Genomic DNA, 17,478 nt, shown 5'->3' with positions numbered 1-17,478 from the left:
TCTTGCCAATATAGCATGAATGACAGAAGCACTGGAACAAGCTTTACATAGCTGTTTGCATAGAGTATCAGGCCTGTGGTTTTGCAACAATATGTTTATTTTCTGGGGACAGAGAGGTTTGTGTGTTTTAAAAAGTGATCAGGTTTGAGACAATACTGCAGAAGTATATATAAAGGTGGATAAAAGTGATAAAAACAGACTATGATGATCCAATTTATAACAGACCGATAAAGAATGTTAAGTAGAAATTATAAAAATAATCTTTACTGTAGCACACTTTGAATTATTGGATTGAAATGTACATAAACTTGTTGGTAAGAAAACAAGAGATCGCACAAGTAATAATATTACAGAAACACACTTATATCACAGATAACTAAGGTTTTAAGCATTTAGACAGGGTTATTAATGCAACGCATCTGAGATATCTCACATTTTAGTAACTATTCTAGAACATGGGGGATATTTAAAACAAAAATGCAGTGAATGGTTATACAGAAAAGCATATATAGTTGTACAATAGGTAAAAGGCCTAGTAAGATTAATCAGTATAAGGTATATAATTTACTATATAATATAATAGCATATTCCAACTGAAATAGTATATTTCAGGCAAGTTAAAAGGGAGTAGTATTATGTGAAAACTATAACAGCAACTATATGTTTGGATACTTGGTTTGATATTATGTAACATGTATACAAATTGTTTATAATGCAATTGTTGTTATAGCAGTAACCGACGACGTCGGTGTGGTATATTGAAGATTTACCCACGGCTGGCATGGTTTAATCACGAGGGCGAAGCCCGAGTGATTAAATAAAGCCAACCGTGGGTAAATTTCAATATACCACAACCACGGAGTCGGTTATTGCTATTATACAATGACATTATTTAAAAAAAAAAATACTTACTTTTCTTAAATAATGTCTTTGTATAACAGTGCATTACTTTTCTTCCAAGGCTGGTGGTATACTGCTTCCTTGTGTTGATGTACTGCACATGCATAAGGGATTTGCGTTCCCACACATACTCAGTACATCAGTGCTCGGGGAAAGTAAGCAACGGAGAAAAGAAGATCTCCGTTGCTCCACTTTTCCTTTCTTTTTTTTTTAATTAAAAAAAAAAGCTTCAGGAGGTTTAGTAGGAGAGAGAGAATGGAGGAAATGCAAGGGAAATCAGGTACGTGTCTTTAGTTTTAATCAACGTACCTGATTTCCCTTGTGTTTTCTGCATGGTGTCTCTCTCGTATGTCCGAGTCCAGACTGCAAATTTTGTTTTTATTTTTGTTGAAAAAAAAGTTAAAATTAAAGAATATACCAACGGAAAAAAGTCCGGGCGACTACACCTTTTTCCGTTGGTATATTCTCGGATTTACAACAAGCATGCTGGTTGGGCTGGCCAATCAGCGTGCTCATTTTAGAATGTTAATGGCCAGTCATTGTATAATTAGAATTACTGTATAATAAAGGAATAAAGATGCATCTTTTCTAATACAAAATCTTTTCTAATACAAAAGGCACAGAAGGAATTCAGGAAGGTGTGACAAGAAAATGTGGGACAAAAGGTAGTTGTGTAAGTACCCTTAGCTTCATATAAATAGTGGTTGGTAATAACTCCAGATGTCAGAGCAAATGGCATACGACTTTACTTAGTCTAGCAGTATGCATAGAAGACTAAGGTTATGATCTGTTAATGATCTACTTCCTGTGGTACCAGGTTTAATTCCATCAGCTTTCGTTTGCTTACTGTGTGGTCCTGAGCAAGTGTCTTAACTAGACAGTGCTTTAGGACCTTTATAGAGTTACCACCTGTCCCACATTGCGAGGGACAGTCCCTCTTTGGGCAGTTGCATCCTGCAAAAAAATTGTAAAAATGACAAATGTCCTGTGATTTTATGACAAAATTATTTCCTATATTTTATGTAATAGTTGCATAAAACAATTATTCTGTATCTGAAACACCTAAATGTTATAAGAAACAGAATAAGCAACTAAAATGCTACAAGAATAAGCTTTTATTTAGGCAAAAAAAGTGAAGTTTTGTCCTTTGTACTGGCCGTGGGTATGTTTCGGCCTGCAAAATCTGACATTTGTACCAAAAGTGTCCCACTTTTGGGCATTTGAAAAGGTGGCAACCCTAGACATTTAACGATCTGCACTAAGCTGCTTAAGTAATGGTCTTCTAGACTGCTTGCCTCGTAAATACCAGCTAACTACTAAACAGTTTGTAAAGAAAAGTGTTGAGGAGAGTTTCTTTGCTGAAAAGGAAGAGAGTAAAGAAAGGAATCTTAATTAAAAAGGGTATGCAAATAAAGACTGAGGAACAAATGAAGGACAGGCAAGGAAGTTTTATAGTGGTGAGAAGTTGTTGGCAGGGTGTAAGCATTACTGGCTGCACTATATGTTCCAGCAAAAGTAGTGAAACAGCATATAAAGAACATTATATGAGAAGGTATAGCCTTTTATCAAAGATATAGATACTAGCAGGAGACTGGAATATTATAGGAAATAAGGAAGATGTGTGCAGAAGGCCAAAATATCATTAAATATCAGCTTAGGCTAAATAACTAGAGAAATATATACATGCGTTTAGGCTCATTGGCATAATGAAATTAAGGTAGAAATATGTGAAATATACAGATTTTTCAGCTAAATGTGCTGCCTAGGCAAGAGTCGATAGACGTTATATATTGGAAAAAGTACTGCAACATGGTTTAACCACTGCAAACCAACCCAGTGTTAGTGTCATACCTTGCATCTGTACACATTTAATTTTATAAGCAAGTAAAACTATATTGTAATACACATTGGCATTTTCCATGTTTCCTTGTGAAGAGGAAGTTGTTTAATTGTAAATCAAACTTTAACTGAAATGTTACAAAATTTGAAGCTAAGCAGTAAAACTGTTGCAAAGAACTGATATAGTTATAAACTGAAGCTAGGAAATGTGGTTATAGTGAAAAAATGTAATATGGAATAACAGCCACAGTGAGTATCTAGAGGGCTTTACAAAAGAAAAAATATATAAGTGGAGCACAACATGTTGAAAAGCAATTGAAAGAAAGGAGGATGTGCCAGAGTATTTAGAAAATATTGGTGGCTCATTGTTTGAGGATGTTGAAAGGATAATGATTAAATCAGGAATAATGAAACTGGCAAAGTAGAAGTGAGCCCAGGATAAAGTATGAATGTAGTGGTGAATTATCATACAGCATATAAGCAAAATATAGATGTTGAGAGTAAAATACAGGAAGTGATAACACATTTCAGACTGTTACAACTTCCTTGGTAAATAGAAGTAGACAGAAGAGTATTAGCATAAAAAATAAAGAAAACAGACATTACAGAAACAATGAGAAATCAGAATACATGGGAAAAACCCTGGTAATGATGGGATTCAACAGAAGGGTGCAAAAAGGAAGGATCAGAAAATAAAAGTCTGTCTAGTACCTTTTAACAATATTTTTCTTGCTGGTGATGTACCTTTGACTTGGAAAGAAGCAGAAGTGGTCATTACACTAAAGGAGGAAATATCCCCTTGAATCAGGGTGATACAGACCTATTTTGATTCTGAATCAGGATTACAAAATTATAACAATTTTGGCAAAAAAAATGGCAAATATATTGCCAGGAATGGTAGACTTGGATCAGTGTGGATTTAATGAAGATAGGTAAACATTAGGTAATATTAACAGAGCCATTACCATTCCAAAGGATGCATTGGATAATAATAATAATAATAATAATCTTCTTCTTCTTTCAGCTTTTCCCATTTAGGGGTTGCCACAGCAAATCACCTGTCCGCACATAATTGGCAGTGGAGATTTATGGTGTCGAGTTGCCAGCCCGGAGCCCAACCTTCCATAGAAGACACACACACATGCATACACTCACAGAGTGTCCAATCCACCTACAGCATGTCTTTGGGATGTGGGAGGAAACCCACACGACCACAGGGAAGACATGCAGACTCCGTACAGAAGGCACCCCAGCCAAGGATTGAACCGGAGAACCTCTTGCTGTGAGGCAACAACGCTAACTGCTGCACCACCGTGACCACCCAACAACAATAATATAATAGGTTTGGATGCTAAAAAAGCATTTGACAGAGTGAGTTAGGAATTTATGAAGAGATTCGTTGAGGCATTTAGATTTCCACTGATTTGGACAGCATTAATTAATTAATATAAACAGTGGAGCTCAAGCTAGGGTGAAATGTGGTGGTGAGCTGTCTGAATTGTTTAGTCGTATGAGTGGAACATTGGGAGGGTTGTCCACTTTCACCATTACTCTGCTTTATAGTTAGCACCTTTGTCTAAGGATATAAGACAAGCAAACATAATTGGATATAAATGGAAAACTACTAATCAGAAAATAGCCCTTCTTGTAGATGATGTAATGTGCTACCAATCTGGAATATGACATACAAATTATATTTGAAAAATGGAAATATTTTAATAGTGTAACAGGATGTAGAGTAAATAAAGCAATGACAAATACTGTAGTAATAAACTATGTCCCAACACATGAGTTGGTACAGAGTTTCCCCTTTTTTGTGGAGTCACAGGATAAGGGACTTGGTGAGATGGTTGAAATGAGATGTAGAGCAAGTAGCTGTGGAAATGTGAGAAGAAAAGAAATTGTGGAGTTCTTTGGGATAACAAAAGAGAAAGTGTGCAGTGGAAAAAACTAATACTGACAAAGAAACAGGATGGTTTGGGGCTTCCAGATTTGGAGGCATACTATAAGGCCATACTATAAGGTTTGGGAGGGTGGCCTAATGGTTAAGGTTTTTGCCTTTCAAATACAAGGTGCAGGGTTTGAATCTCACAAGGGATAATTGGCTAGGCTTAAAATGGCTCGCAAGGGCAGTTAGCTTAGTACTAATCTATGAACCTATGAACAAGTTAATACATTTGATTTGTGATCCAGATTGTATGCGCAAATGGAAACATGTGAGAGGCATAGTGCCCAGTGAAGGGACACCAGGGTGACATTTGGGCAGATCTAGAAAGTAATATAAAGAATATTATGTATAGCCTTATATACATAAAAGTATTAAGCAACTCAGGTTAAAATAAATTAAGCATTGGGAAAATAGAATAACACCAGTAGGTTTTATAGATAGATCAGAAAGAAACAGGAGAAAATGTTCATATCTTCATAGGTAAGTACTAGGCTATTGGCCCTAGGGCCTATATAAGCCTAGCCAAAAAGGTTCCCTGGCTTTTGCCACCCAAGAAAATTATTTTCCTCTGTCCCTATTGAGCAGAGCCACAAAAGTGATCCCCGAGGTGAATTTCCCATCTCCCATCCAATTATCAAAATTTTTCTTGAAGAGTGGTAATGAGGAGCTTTGTTTGATATAGATAGGTAGTTTGTTCCAGAGTATGGGAAGTCTCTGGGACAGAAATCTATCCCTCCAGCATGTTCTGTTTATTGTGGTGACAAGGTTTAAGTCCCTAGAGCGTGTAGCTCGGAGGGATTGGGATTTCTTTAAGTGGAGCATGTCCAACAGCTCTGGGTTTGACATAGCTTTGTATGTTAGGCAGAGATCACCTCTGAGTAGGCGATATGCGACGGAGTAAAGCTGGAGTTTTTTGAGACGGTCTGCTTAGGGCATCTGTTTGAGGCCAGTAATCCTCTTCGTGAGGTATTTCTGCGGCCTTTCTAGATGTTGATGTCTTGTGAGGTACATACCAAAAGGGGCGTTGAGAGGTACAACACACATGTAAACCCCCCTACCTCCTTAGAAAGTGGATAGAACAAATCTTTTGGGTTTCTAATATCATGACAGGACTAGACCCCGTTCCTAAGTCAAAGTACAATTAAAGTTTAAAAAGTTAGTATTGTTTCAATCTTTGATGTTAGCCAGAAGTGGTCTTCGCAGCACCCTCAATGTACCCAGCCATGACGACTCCTGCAATTCATATGGGGTTACATGTATTGGTAGTATATATAAATATGACTGTAGATTCTTTTTTATAAGACCCGTTGCTCCTACTACTGTTGGAACTGTCTGGGTATCTTTCTTCCACATTGCTCTCATTTCTGCTGCAAATCCTGATATTTTATGACTTTGTGTCTCTCTGTATACAACACACTGTAGTTAGTGGGTGTGGGATACCAAAAATACTAGACAAAAATCTAGATACCTCTTAAATGTCCAGCTTTTCACAGAATGCCCACATTTTTGCATCACATTTTCAGCCTGTCTCTTATAAAAGTTGTGGTCTTTTGGAAAATAATTGAAGATGGAAATTTCTAAATGAGGTTTGGGAAACTGCAAACCATCCTGGTATTCAGTGGGGGCCAGTCAGAGAAAATAATTTGAGAGACTGCACCAGTCCATCACAGGACTGTACCCTGATATTTTAATTACTGTAATCATGTCACCAACGTAAAGGCCAATGATCAGGCCAGATCCAGTTATCTGTCCAACAGAAATGAATAAATAAAGACATAAACAGATAGACAAAAAAGCAAGAAAGCTTTGCAGCACGTGGGTCAACTTCATTCTCCAGCCCCGTCCGAATTAAAAGCACTGATGCAGAATTCCTACACATGTTAAAATCAAATTATCAACGCATGGGGAGGATGTGCGTGGGCTTTCTTTTTCTCAGCCTATAAACCAAACAGCATCAGGTGGGCGCATGCAAATCACTTAGATTTGTTCTTATGAAATTGTACAGTTGAAAGCAGCCACTTCCCTCACTCATACAAACTGCACTATCATTATTATCGCGCAGTGCTACAGGAGCACACACATCTCATGAACGCATGTTCCTTTTACACATGTGCTGTGAGTGAAAAATGACTAGAGTGGTGATTAAGGGAGATAAACAGTCACAGATAGTGAAAATTGGAGGATTTCATTAGCGGAACTGTGCCAGTTGGTAAATTGCAGATTTACACAACCTGTTAATAGAAAGCATTAGTTCCATCTTTTGTCAGATAAGTCATTTAGTGATGTCCCACCGGGCTGGCTTACTTTTCTTAATCGCTTTTTGTTTGTTCTTCATCACCCCAGATTAGTTATTTAGTCTAAAATAAAACATAACCGATGGAGATACCAGACGGTAGAAGTTTTGAGAAAGTTATTCCCAAAAGACTTCAACCATTGAGTGAAGAGGCCTTGGTGGTTCTATTAATGAGTTCCATTTTAATTAATTGCTAAGGCACAGAGTGAACGTTTGGTTGGAACAGACTGGGCATTTCTTTGCCTTGTTCGTTTTTGTCAGGAAAATCTTTGCAGCTGCTGAAACCAGTAAAATGAAGTTAAAGTAAATGTAAAATAGAGTAGATAATTTAATACCAGGGATTGTTTTTTCACGCATTCAGGGACTGTAATTGTTTTGTATACTTTCTCTATGTCAAATGTGTTTATGTTTTGGTACCTTTGGTACTTGCCTAAGAATTCTATTCTTGTCAGCATTTTCACGCTACGGTTCTGAGTGGGGCCGCGGCCGGGCGCTAGGACAATAAAATACTGTAACACAAACATAATAAAAGTGTGTAATAAAATCTGTAAATATTTTTATTTTACACTGGCACAGCCTACTGACACTCGTTTCAAGTGTGCCACTTTCAATACCAGGAGCTTCTTTCTTGACTGTGAATGACATGATGTCAATGATGTACCTTAGGTGCTGCACATACAACGCAAATCCGATAATCTAAGCTAAACAGGTAAAAGAGCCTGGTCACGAAACTCATTTTCATTCACACAAGTTGCTGCCACACAGTCAATCTAGATAAACTCTGTCAATGGTTGGAAATGGAAGGGAGATGCAGATTCAGGAGGAATTGAGGCTCGTCATATGCATTATATGACTGAAACCTCCAACAGCATCTCCTCCAAATGATTTAACGGGAAAAAAGTAAGTTGAAATCGAAAAATGTGTGGTTTTGCCAGTACATTTTTCAATTTCAACACATCATTCAAAGATAAATTAAGAAAATCCAGGGGGATGCAAATGCAACCCCTTGCACCTGTCTCCGGGCGCCCATGGCTGCTTTGCTGCTTCTGGACTTGGACGACTTGCTGTGATTGATGGAACCATGAATTCTGCTCTCTGCCAAAAAATCCTGAAGGAGAATGTCCGGTCATCAGTTCATGACCTCAAGCTGAAGCGCTCTTGGGTTCCGCAGCAGGACAATGATCCAAAACACACCAGCAAGTCCACCTCTGAATAGCTTAAAAAAAAACAAAATGAAGGTTTTGGAGTAGCCTAGTCAAAGTCCAGACTTGAATCCAATTGAGATGCTGTGGCATGACCTTAAAAATGCAGTTCATGCTCGGAAACCCTCCAATATGGCTGAATTAAAGCAATTCTGCAAAGAAGAGTAGGCCAGAATTCCTCAACAGCAATGTGAAAGACTCATTGCCAGTTATCGCAAATGCTTGATTGCAGTTGTTGCTGCTAAGGGTGGCACAACCAGTCATTAGGTTTAGGGGGCAATTCATTTTTCACATAGGGCCATGTAGGTTTGGATTATTTTTTTTCCTTAATAAATAAAATCTTCACATAACTGCATTTTGTGTTTACTTGGGTTATCTTTGTCTAAGAAATCAGAAAGGGAGCAAATACTTTTTCATTGCACTGTAAATCAATAAAATTTATAATATTTACATGGAGCTGTTTACACAGACTCCTGTGAGACTTGAAAATAATATTCCCACAGACAAGAGGCATATGTTGGAAATGTGATGATTTTGAAAGAGGTTCATGGGAGCACATATTCTAAGAATGCAGGAGTTGCTTCAGTACAAAGTTTAATGATTACCATTTCAGTTAAAATACCACAATAGATATTCCTTTACAGTGAAAACTTTTTTTTTGTTTTTATTTCAGATGCACTACAAAACCTTGTGGGACAGCAGAATGCTCGGCAAGGTATAATCAAAATTTTCAACACATTACAGGAGTCTACAGCTAATAGGCACCTTCTGTATGTAAGTATGAACAACACGGATTTGTTTTTTTACCAGGTTCATAGGTAGGTACAAGGCAATTGGCCCTAGGGCCTATACAAGCCTAGCCAAAAAAGTACCCTGGCTTTCGCCACCCAAGAAAATTATTTTCCTGTGCCGCTGTCAAGCAGAACCACAGAAGTGATCCCCGGGGTGAATTTCCTATTACCCATCCAATCATCAAGATTTTTCTTGAAGAGTGCTAATGAGGAGCTTTGTTTGATATAGATAGGTAGTCTGTTCCAGAGTATGGGAAGTCTCTGGGACAGGAATGTATCCCTCCAGCATGTTCTGTTTATTGTGATGACAAGGTTTAGGTCCCTAGAGCATGTAGCTCGGAGGGATTGGGATTTCTTTAAGTGGAGCATGTCCAACAGCTCTGGGTTTGACATAGCTTTGTATGTTAGGCAGAGATTGCCTCTGTGTAGGCGATATGCGACGGAGTAAAGCTGGAGTTTTTTGAGACGGTCTGCGTAAGGCATCTGTTTGAGGCCAGTAATCCTCTTTGTGAGGTATTTTTGCGGCCTTTCCAGTTGTTGTAGATGTCTTGTGGGGTACATACCAAAAGGGGTGTTGTACTCTATAATGGGTCTAATGAGTGATGAGTAGAGGGGAACAATGACCTCTTTTTTTCTGGATGAGAAACCTTTTGTGATGAGGTGTGCCACGTAGAAGGATTTCCTGACCACTGTGGTGATGTGATTATCAAAAGAGAGACTACTGTCCACCTGTGTCCCAAGGTCTCTTATCACACTTTCGGTGTTAAGTAGACTACCGCCTATGTGGTAGTTCATGGGTACAGAGTTTTTACCAAAGGCGGTGACAATGCACTTTTTGGCATTGAACTTGAGACCATGTCTTTGACACCAGGCATCTGTCTCAGTGAGGCCCTTTTGTAGGATGTCCACATCGTTAGGAGTTTGGATTATGGCTCCTAGTTTGCCACCATCTGCGAATTTAGTTAGCCAAAGACCTTCTGTGTGAGCCTGTACTTCAGAGAAGTAGATAACAAACAGGAGAGCACCCAGGACTGAACCCTGTGAACAAACAGGAGAGCACCCACGACTGAACCCTGTGGTACTCCACTTGTCACTGGTCTGATGTCTGATTTGGAGTCTGCTACTTTCACAGTGTGGGTTCTGTCAGTAAGCCAGTTGGCAACCCGTCTTCTGACATAGGGATTTATACTGAGTTTAGTGAGTTTATCTATAATTCCAGAGTGGGGGATGGTGTTGAATGCCGTGGCGAGATCTAGATAGGCTGTGTGAACCACCTTACCCTCATCTATGGCTTTGGTGACTACTTCAAAGAAGTCTGTCAGCTTTAGGAGACATGATCTGCCTTTTACAAACCCAAACTGCGTGGGTTCCAGAGTTTGGAGATCTCCAATGTCTTGTTTATGAGTTCCATGATGATACGTTCCATGACCTTGCAGACGAGGCTCGTCAGGCTAATGGGGTGGTAGTTCCCGGGGTCTGTTGTGGCCCCCCCTTTGTGGAGTGGGATAACTGTCACTGTGCGCCATTCAATGGGCACAAAGCCTGAGGTGAGGCTATGATTGAACATGGTATTTAGGTGGGGTGCCAGTTTATTCTGTAGTTCATGTAGAAGGCAGCCTGGAATGTTGTCAGGTCCCATGGATGCTGTGTTTTTGGCTTTGGAGAGTGAGGTTTTTACTTCTGCAGCCGTGATTACAGGAACTTTGCATTCTTCCGGTATAAAGATGGGCCCTTTAGGCGGTGAGAGGGGGGTAAAGTTGGCACTGAACCTATCTTCCAGGATGTTGGCAATATCAGTTGGTCCTGTATATTTAGTGTCATTGTGCTGTAACTCAGAGCAGATCTGAGTGTTGCCATTGAGATTTTTGACATAGCTATAGAATGCTTTGTGGTTGTCTTTAGAATCAGTGGCAATTTAGTTTTCATAACTAGCTTTGGAGGATTTTATGGGGGATCTCAGCTTCTTACTGAGGCTGACCAGGGAGTTCCTCCAGTCGTGGGATTTTACTCTTTTTTGCAACAGTTTCTTTCTTCTGTTGTAGAGTTTGTTTATGGCAGAAGACCACCAGATTGGCTTCCTTTTTTTGGAGGATAGCATCTTGGTTCTGTTAGGGATAGCACGATCCATGCACTCGTGTAAGTGCTTATAAAGTGCATTTGTGTAGGATTCAGCAGTCATACCTCTATTGTCCATCTGCATGGGTGTCGTGACATTTGCCACTTCTGTTTTATGAAGCGTGAAGTTGGCTTTGGAGAAATTTTTTACGGTTGTTTTCCTAATGGGGGGTGGGAGTGGGGTGTGGATGTCTAGAGTGATTAGCTTGTGGTCGGATCTGACCAACGAGGAGCTGACTTCTGGTGTGGAACACCAGTCGCCCATGTTGGTGATGACCAGGTCTAGGATATTGCTGCCCCTGGTGGGGGTGTGGATAGGTTGATCCAAGGTGTTGGAATTGATGATTTCCAGAAAACATTGAGCAAAAGAGTTGGTACATGAGTAGTTTTCCCGGTTAATGGTAGGGTAGTTGAAATAACCCATTATTAGAGTGTTGGGTTGTACCTTAATATTTTCCAGTGTATCAAGAAAAGAGGAGTGGGAATCCTGGGGCATGGTGGGGGGTCTGTAGCAAGCTACAATCTGGATTGCGGATTTGCCCAGAGTTAGTTGAACTTGGATAATCTTGGATACATTATGCTGCGCAACTAGCTTGTAGGTGTGGATATCCTTAATGAATATGGACACTCCTCCACCTTTAGTGTTTCGGTCCCGGTTTGGTGGCTGAAAGCTGTGGTATGAATTATAACCTTGGTAATGCAGGGGTGCTCTCTGGAGCTTTAAACCAGGTCTCTGTCACTGCACAGATGTCAATGTTCTCCATTTTAAGGAGTGCCTCGAGTGAGTGCATTTTGAGGTTTAGACTTCTAGCATTGAGTAGCATTACCCTGAGATTTTGCTTGCTTGTACCTGTTACAGTGGTGAATTTGTCATTTGAACCTTGCCTAAAAAAGGCACTATAGGGGTGGCAAGAGCCTTTGCCAGTATCCGGAATCCCAAGGGCGACAGGTGCAGGCCATCTCTGGCAAAGCAGCGTGGTCTGTCAATCATGTCATCCCAGGCAGACAGATACTGGATTCCTCTAGAATGACTCCAGAAGCTTAGCCAATTGTTAAAGTCAATCATTTTGTCCTTGTACTGTGGTGTCATTCTGGGTGATGGCAGGATGCTACTCAGGGCTAGGGTCATACTGGCCTGGGCTACAAGATCGGAGAGCTCCTCCATGTCTCTTTTCATGTAGTCCAGGGAGGTACATCTCAGGTCATTCACACCAACATGGACAATGACAGAGTCATATTTGTACTTGTTGTGGAGTTACCTGAGTGCGTGCGTTATATGGCGGATCCTGGCACCTGGCAGGCAGCTGACAGTAACTTTTTCCTTGTTTAGCCTGGTGAGTGGAACATCAGTGTGCCTGACTATAGAGTCACCTATGACTAGAGTGCTGAGTACGTTATGCCTTATGGGCTGTAGTTGAATGGCACACTGAGTATGTGGGCTATGCGTCATTTGGGTTGTGTTGGGGGGTGGAGGTTGCTTGCATTTCTGCTTTGGAGGTCTCTGTTGTTTGGGCAGATTTGTACTAGAATGCTGTTCAATGTATACCTAAAAGGAATTTTATGGGATGATTTAGGTAAAATGGCTGCCCTGCTTTATAGGGCATTTTAAGCATATTATAGCAGGTTTTTTTAGCAGTAGAGGTCATATTGCATTAATATAATATATTGTTCACCATGTATGTTTATTATCATGCATTGTTATAAAGCAGTTCATCATGTAAGGCTCTATTTAAGTAGCTTTTGTTTATTATTATTTTTATAATCATTATTTTGTACCAAGCTTATCGATTTAATCTGTACTCATTTTTAGTGGTAGTCAGGAGAAGAAAGCTCCTCTTAAATGTGCAAGCATGTACATAGTAAGATACAGCAAAATGTATAGGTCTACTTTTAAGTTATTAGTGAGAAGTATAACATGCCCAGCCTACTGTTGACAAATTCACTGTCACTTGGTGTGCCTTTGTGAGAACAGTAGAACAGCTGCAGCTGTAGAAGACAAGATTTTTGCAGAGGTCTGTGTTCTCATGCACCACCTGATATGGGGGCACAGTCCAAATTTGTAAGTAAACCTCTTGGGTGTGGCACTAACTTGAATAAAAGGGAGTAACTCGAGTATTTTCCTTTTCTCTAAGTAGATAGAACCACAGAGGTTTTACTTGTGTACGTACATGTAATATACATTCTGGAGGTATGGGGTTGCCGCTCTCCCTAGAAAATTTGTATGCCTTCTGGCAACCAGATGGGATGGCAGGATGGGGTGGTAGGACTGTATGGTCAATGAATTTGACATTGTGCAACTGAACTTCAGTAGATCCAAATGTATAAATGACACATGAAGTACATTAAGTACATACAGCAATATTCTCCCTGTAGTAATAATGTATCAGTGGTATCTTAAGTATAATAAAAGGAGAGAAGATCATCAGGAGAACTTAAGAATTTGAATGTTGATAAGAGTGACAGGTTAAATTAAGTGCAGCAATGTTACATAAAGTTTGATTCAGAAGTTCTGCATTGTCAGGTAATGGTATCTCAAGTGTGATTGTGGTTATTACTGCTGTAAGAGACTTCAGCAGTAGGTTGTTTGGTCTTTTAGGAAAAATTAACAGTGGTTATCAATGTCCTGGTGATCATACCCACAGGTAAGGTGAAAAAGGTTAATATAAATGGGGGGTTGTGCAGTCTTGACAAAGACGCCACTTTTAAACAAGCATTTTCAAAGATGACTGTTTTTACAAGAGTAATTAACATTTAGATATGCTAGTTTGAGACCTCTGTAATTACTTAATGAGAGCTACTGCCCACTGCTGAAAAACTGATTTTTAAGACATAATTATTTACGCTTAGAAAACAACATAGAATGCAAGTGGATAGACCACATTTCAAGTTATCTATTATTGAAAAAGCCTTCACAAAAGTTGCCCCAGCAAGCTGGAATAACCTCCCAGATAATATCAAGGCAAATGACAGTTTCAGGTTTTCTGAAAACAGATCTGAAGTATGTATTAGATAATTACAAGAAAATAAATGTTGCTTCAAAGGTATGGGATGACAAAATAAATATTGGGGATTATGCTGCACTGACAAATTATCCATGCTGGCTGAAGCTATTTTGCTACTGATAGAAGTATTGTAAATAGTATTTATAGAAGTTACCCTAAAATATGCTCATACCTTCTGCCAATTCTTCCTTCAGTTGCATTACTTTCTCTTGTATTGCTTTACTGCTTCCAGCTACTCTTTATTAAATTTTTGGTGTATTTCCAGGCTGGAGGAGCAGAACTAATTGTAAACCATAATAGGTCAATTGATCATACAGATTATAACTTAAAGATGCATCTGTTGCACACATTTGTTATAGGAATGTTTGTCAAAATGTAAATTATACTATGATTATCACTGTTCTTTGCATATGGGTTTTTACTGCCTCAGTCTTGGCTGCAACTGGTTAACGAAAGTTAATAAATAAATAAATAAATAATTATATATAAACTAGCACTTTTCAAAAATGGCTAGTTTATAAGAAAGTTTAACAAAGACTGAAGTTTCTGATAGGGTGACTATCACAATGTCTGACTACATTTGGGAGCTGGCTTCATATACGTTGTGTCCAAACCATTGGATTTCTGTGTTACTTCTGATTCTTTTACTAAGTTGTTAAAAGTGGATATCAGATTTCTGCTGGGTGTGTATCACTTAGTAGTATAATGAGGATAGGGGGAGATGAAACTTGTGTTCTTTGTTAAACCCATCCACTTTTCATGTACTACTTGAAGTTAATTAATTAAAGACAAAATCAGGTGCTACAGTGTTATGTTGCAATAGATCCAAAGTGCTCTATTTTTTTCTTAGAAATGTGCCAGTGATACAAATTACAGAAGGCTGTAAAGTCCCTGAAGCTTAGCACATTTCCATATGTGGTAGAGCCAGTGGGTTCCAATGTACCTTTGTGAATAAGGTAACATCCGTTATATAATGGCATATTTGTATTCATTTTAATATTGCTACATACTCGTGTACTAGCTTGCACTGCATTTTTGAACTGTATTTATTGCATTTTAACTTATTTTTCTGGAATAGTAGTTTTAAGTTTGTTCTCTCCCTTGTTTCCCGCCTTTCCTGTGACTAGTGTAGTCCAGATACAGATTTGCTGTATCCTAGACTGTTTGGAAGTTTCTGAGTCCCCCCCAGGCCTTTCTGTGTTTGAAGGAAGCCTTCTAACTTATCAGTGGGAGTGCTAAGCTCTAGGTAGCCTTTCTGCCACAAGAGGTGTGGTTTCTGGCCCAGAAATTGTAGTTTATTGGCTTTTTGGGCAGTTTTTCCATCCCTTTCAACTTTCTGGTTTAAAAGTCTGCGTTTGTGTGGGTTTACTCTTGTTTAAGCACAGTGGAGCTGAGCTGAGGCAAACTATTACCAGTGCCAGAAAGTCTGCTCTTCAAATTTTTCCTTGGATGTTGCTAGTTCTTTTCTCTCTTGCACTTCAAATAACCTAATCACCTTGCATTTTTACAGTTTTATGCAGCAATTATTGTAACACACCTAGGTGCTATCAGCACTACTTGTTATGCACAGTTAGCACCAGTACCTATTAGTTATGACCTCCCCTCCTGGCATGATTAAAGGGCAATTTCCTCTGCTTTCTCTTACTAACCTGGTGCAAGTGGGCATTCTGAGGCAGTGCAGCAACTGCCTCATGTACACAGACAAACATCTCCTGTTACCTCCCGACACTCAGACTTGTGAGAGATGTACGTATATCACCAAATTGGAAGCTATGCACTCTCCAGCCAAGACCGGACTAGTTGGTCAAGAGAAGGTCGACACTTGCACCACACCACATGGATCACATAGCCCTCCAGAACACCCACCAGCACAGCTCACAGATGGAAACACAAACCACACACCCACCTTCGCGAAGGCTCTTAATAGAAATTTACCCAAACAGCAAAGACCTCCAAGGCAGAAACACAATCAACCACCACAACACACCACCAACCACAGGACACATAGCCCACCTCCACAGTGTGCCCCTCAACCTAAGCCCTTAAGGCAACACACCCTGCCCAATACACACCGATCATAGGACACTCAGTAGTGAAGCACACAGATGTCCCACTCACTAGACTGAATAAGGAGAAGGTAACAGTCCGTTGTCTATCAGGTGCCAGGATCTGCCACATAACACATGCACTCAGGTCACTCTACAACAAGTACAAGTATGACTCAGTCATTGTACATGTGGGTGTGAATGACCTGAGACATACCTCCCTGGACTACATGATAAGAGACATGCTGGAGCTCTTGGGTTATGTGGCCCAGGCAGGTATGACCCTAGCCCTGAGCAGTTTCCTACCATCACCCAGAATGATACCGCAGTACAAACAGAAAATGATTGACTTCAACAATTGGCTAAGTTTCTGGTGTCATTATAAGGGAATCCAGTATCTGTCTGCCTGGGATGACATGATTGACAGACCTTGATACTTTGCCAGAGATGGCCTGCATCTCTCACCCCTGGGATTCCAGCTATTGGCTAAGACTCTTGCCACCCCATAGTGCCTTTTTAGGCAGTGTTCCAAAGATCAAATTATCACCGTAACAGCTATAAGCAAATGCAATCTGAGGGTCATGCTGCTCAATGCTAGAAGTCTAAATTTCAAGGTACACTCACTTGGAGCGCTCCTCAAAATGGAGAACGTCGACATCTGTGCTGTAAAAGAGACCTGATTTAAAGTGGCAGAAAGCACCCCTGTGCTTCCAGGCTATACCTCATTCCACACCTTTCGGCCACAGAACATGGCCAGAAGCTCCAAAGGTGGTGGTGTCTCCATATTCATAAAGGATCTGCACACCTCCAGACTAGTAGCCCAGCATAATGCATCTGTGATACTTCAGGTACAGCTAACACTTAGTAGGATGGCGATTCAGGTTATAGCCTGCTATAGGACCCCTACCATGACTTTGGCTCTCACTCCATATTCCTAAGTACCCTGGAATCTATCAAGGTCCAGCCTAATACTCTCTTACTGGGAGACTTCGACTACCCCTCCATCACCTGGAAAAACTACTCCTGTACCAATGCAGTGGCCCAACACTTCCTGGAATTCATCAATTCCAATGCCCTGGACGAGTTCATTCTGACCCCCACTAGAGGAAGCAACATCCTTGACCTGGTTATCACTAACATGGTGACTGTTGCTCTACCCCAATAGTCAATTCCTCCCTGGTTAGATCAGACCACAAACTAATCACCATGGAAATCCACATCTCACCCACACACCCCCGCAAACGTAACCACCATGAAAAACTTCTCCAAAGCTGACTTTTGGCACCTAAAAACAGAGGTGGCACCCATGCCAATGGAAAATAGCTGCAAGACTGCAGAATCAT

The 17,478-nt window shown here is 40.1% G+C and overlaps 1 protein-coding gene across 1 annotated transcript in view; it reads left to right on the top strand.

Annotated features, from left to right (window-relative positions):
* Nucleotides 1-17,478, top strand: part of SNX25 (sorting nexin 25) — a 1,427,683-nt gene that overhangs the window by 1,388,291 nt on the left and 21,914 nt on the right. Inside the window, exon 18 of the mRNA XM_044064925.1 lies at nt 8,856-8,956. Within this exon, the coding sequence (XP_043920860.1) occupies nt 8,856-8,956 (101 nt within the window). The remainder of the gene's footprint in view (nt 1-8,855; nt 8,957-17,478) is intronic.

This window comes from Protopterus annectens, chromosome 3.part0 (genome assembly GCF_019279795.1).
Source record: "Protopterus annectens isolate FY-2018-M chromosome 3.part0, PAN1.0, whole genome shotgun sequence".
NCBI classification, from domain to species: Eukaryota; Metazoa; Chordata; order Ceratodontiformes; family Protopteridae; genus Protopterus; species Protopterus annectens.
The sequence above is the reverse complement of the archived record's forward strand: the minus strand, read 5'-3'. Positions and strand labels throughout refer to the sequence as shown.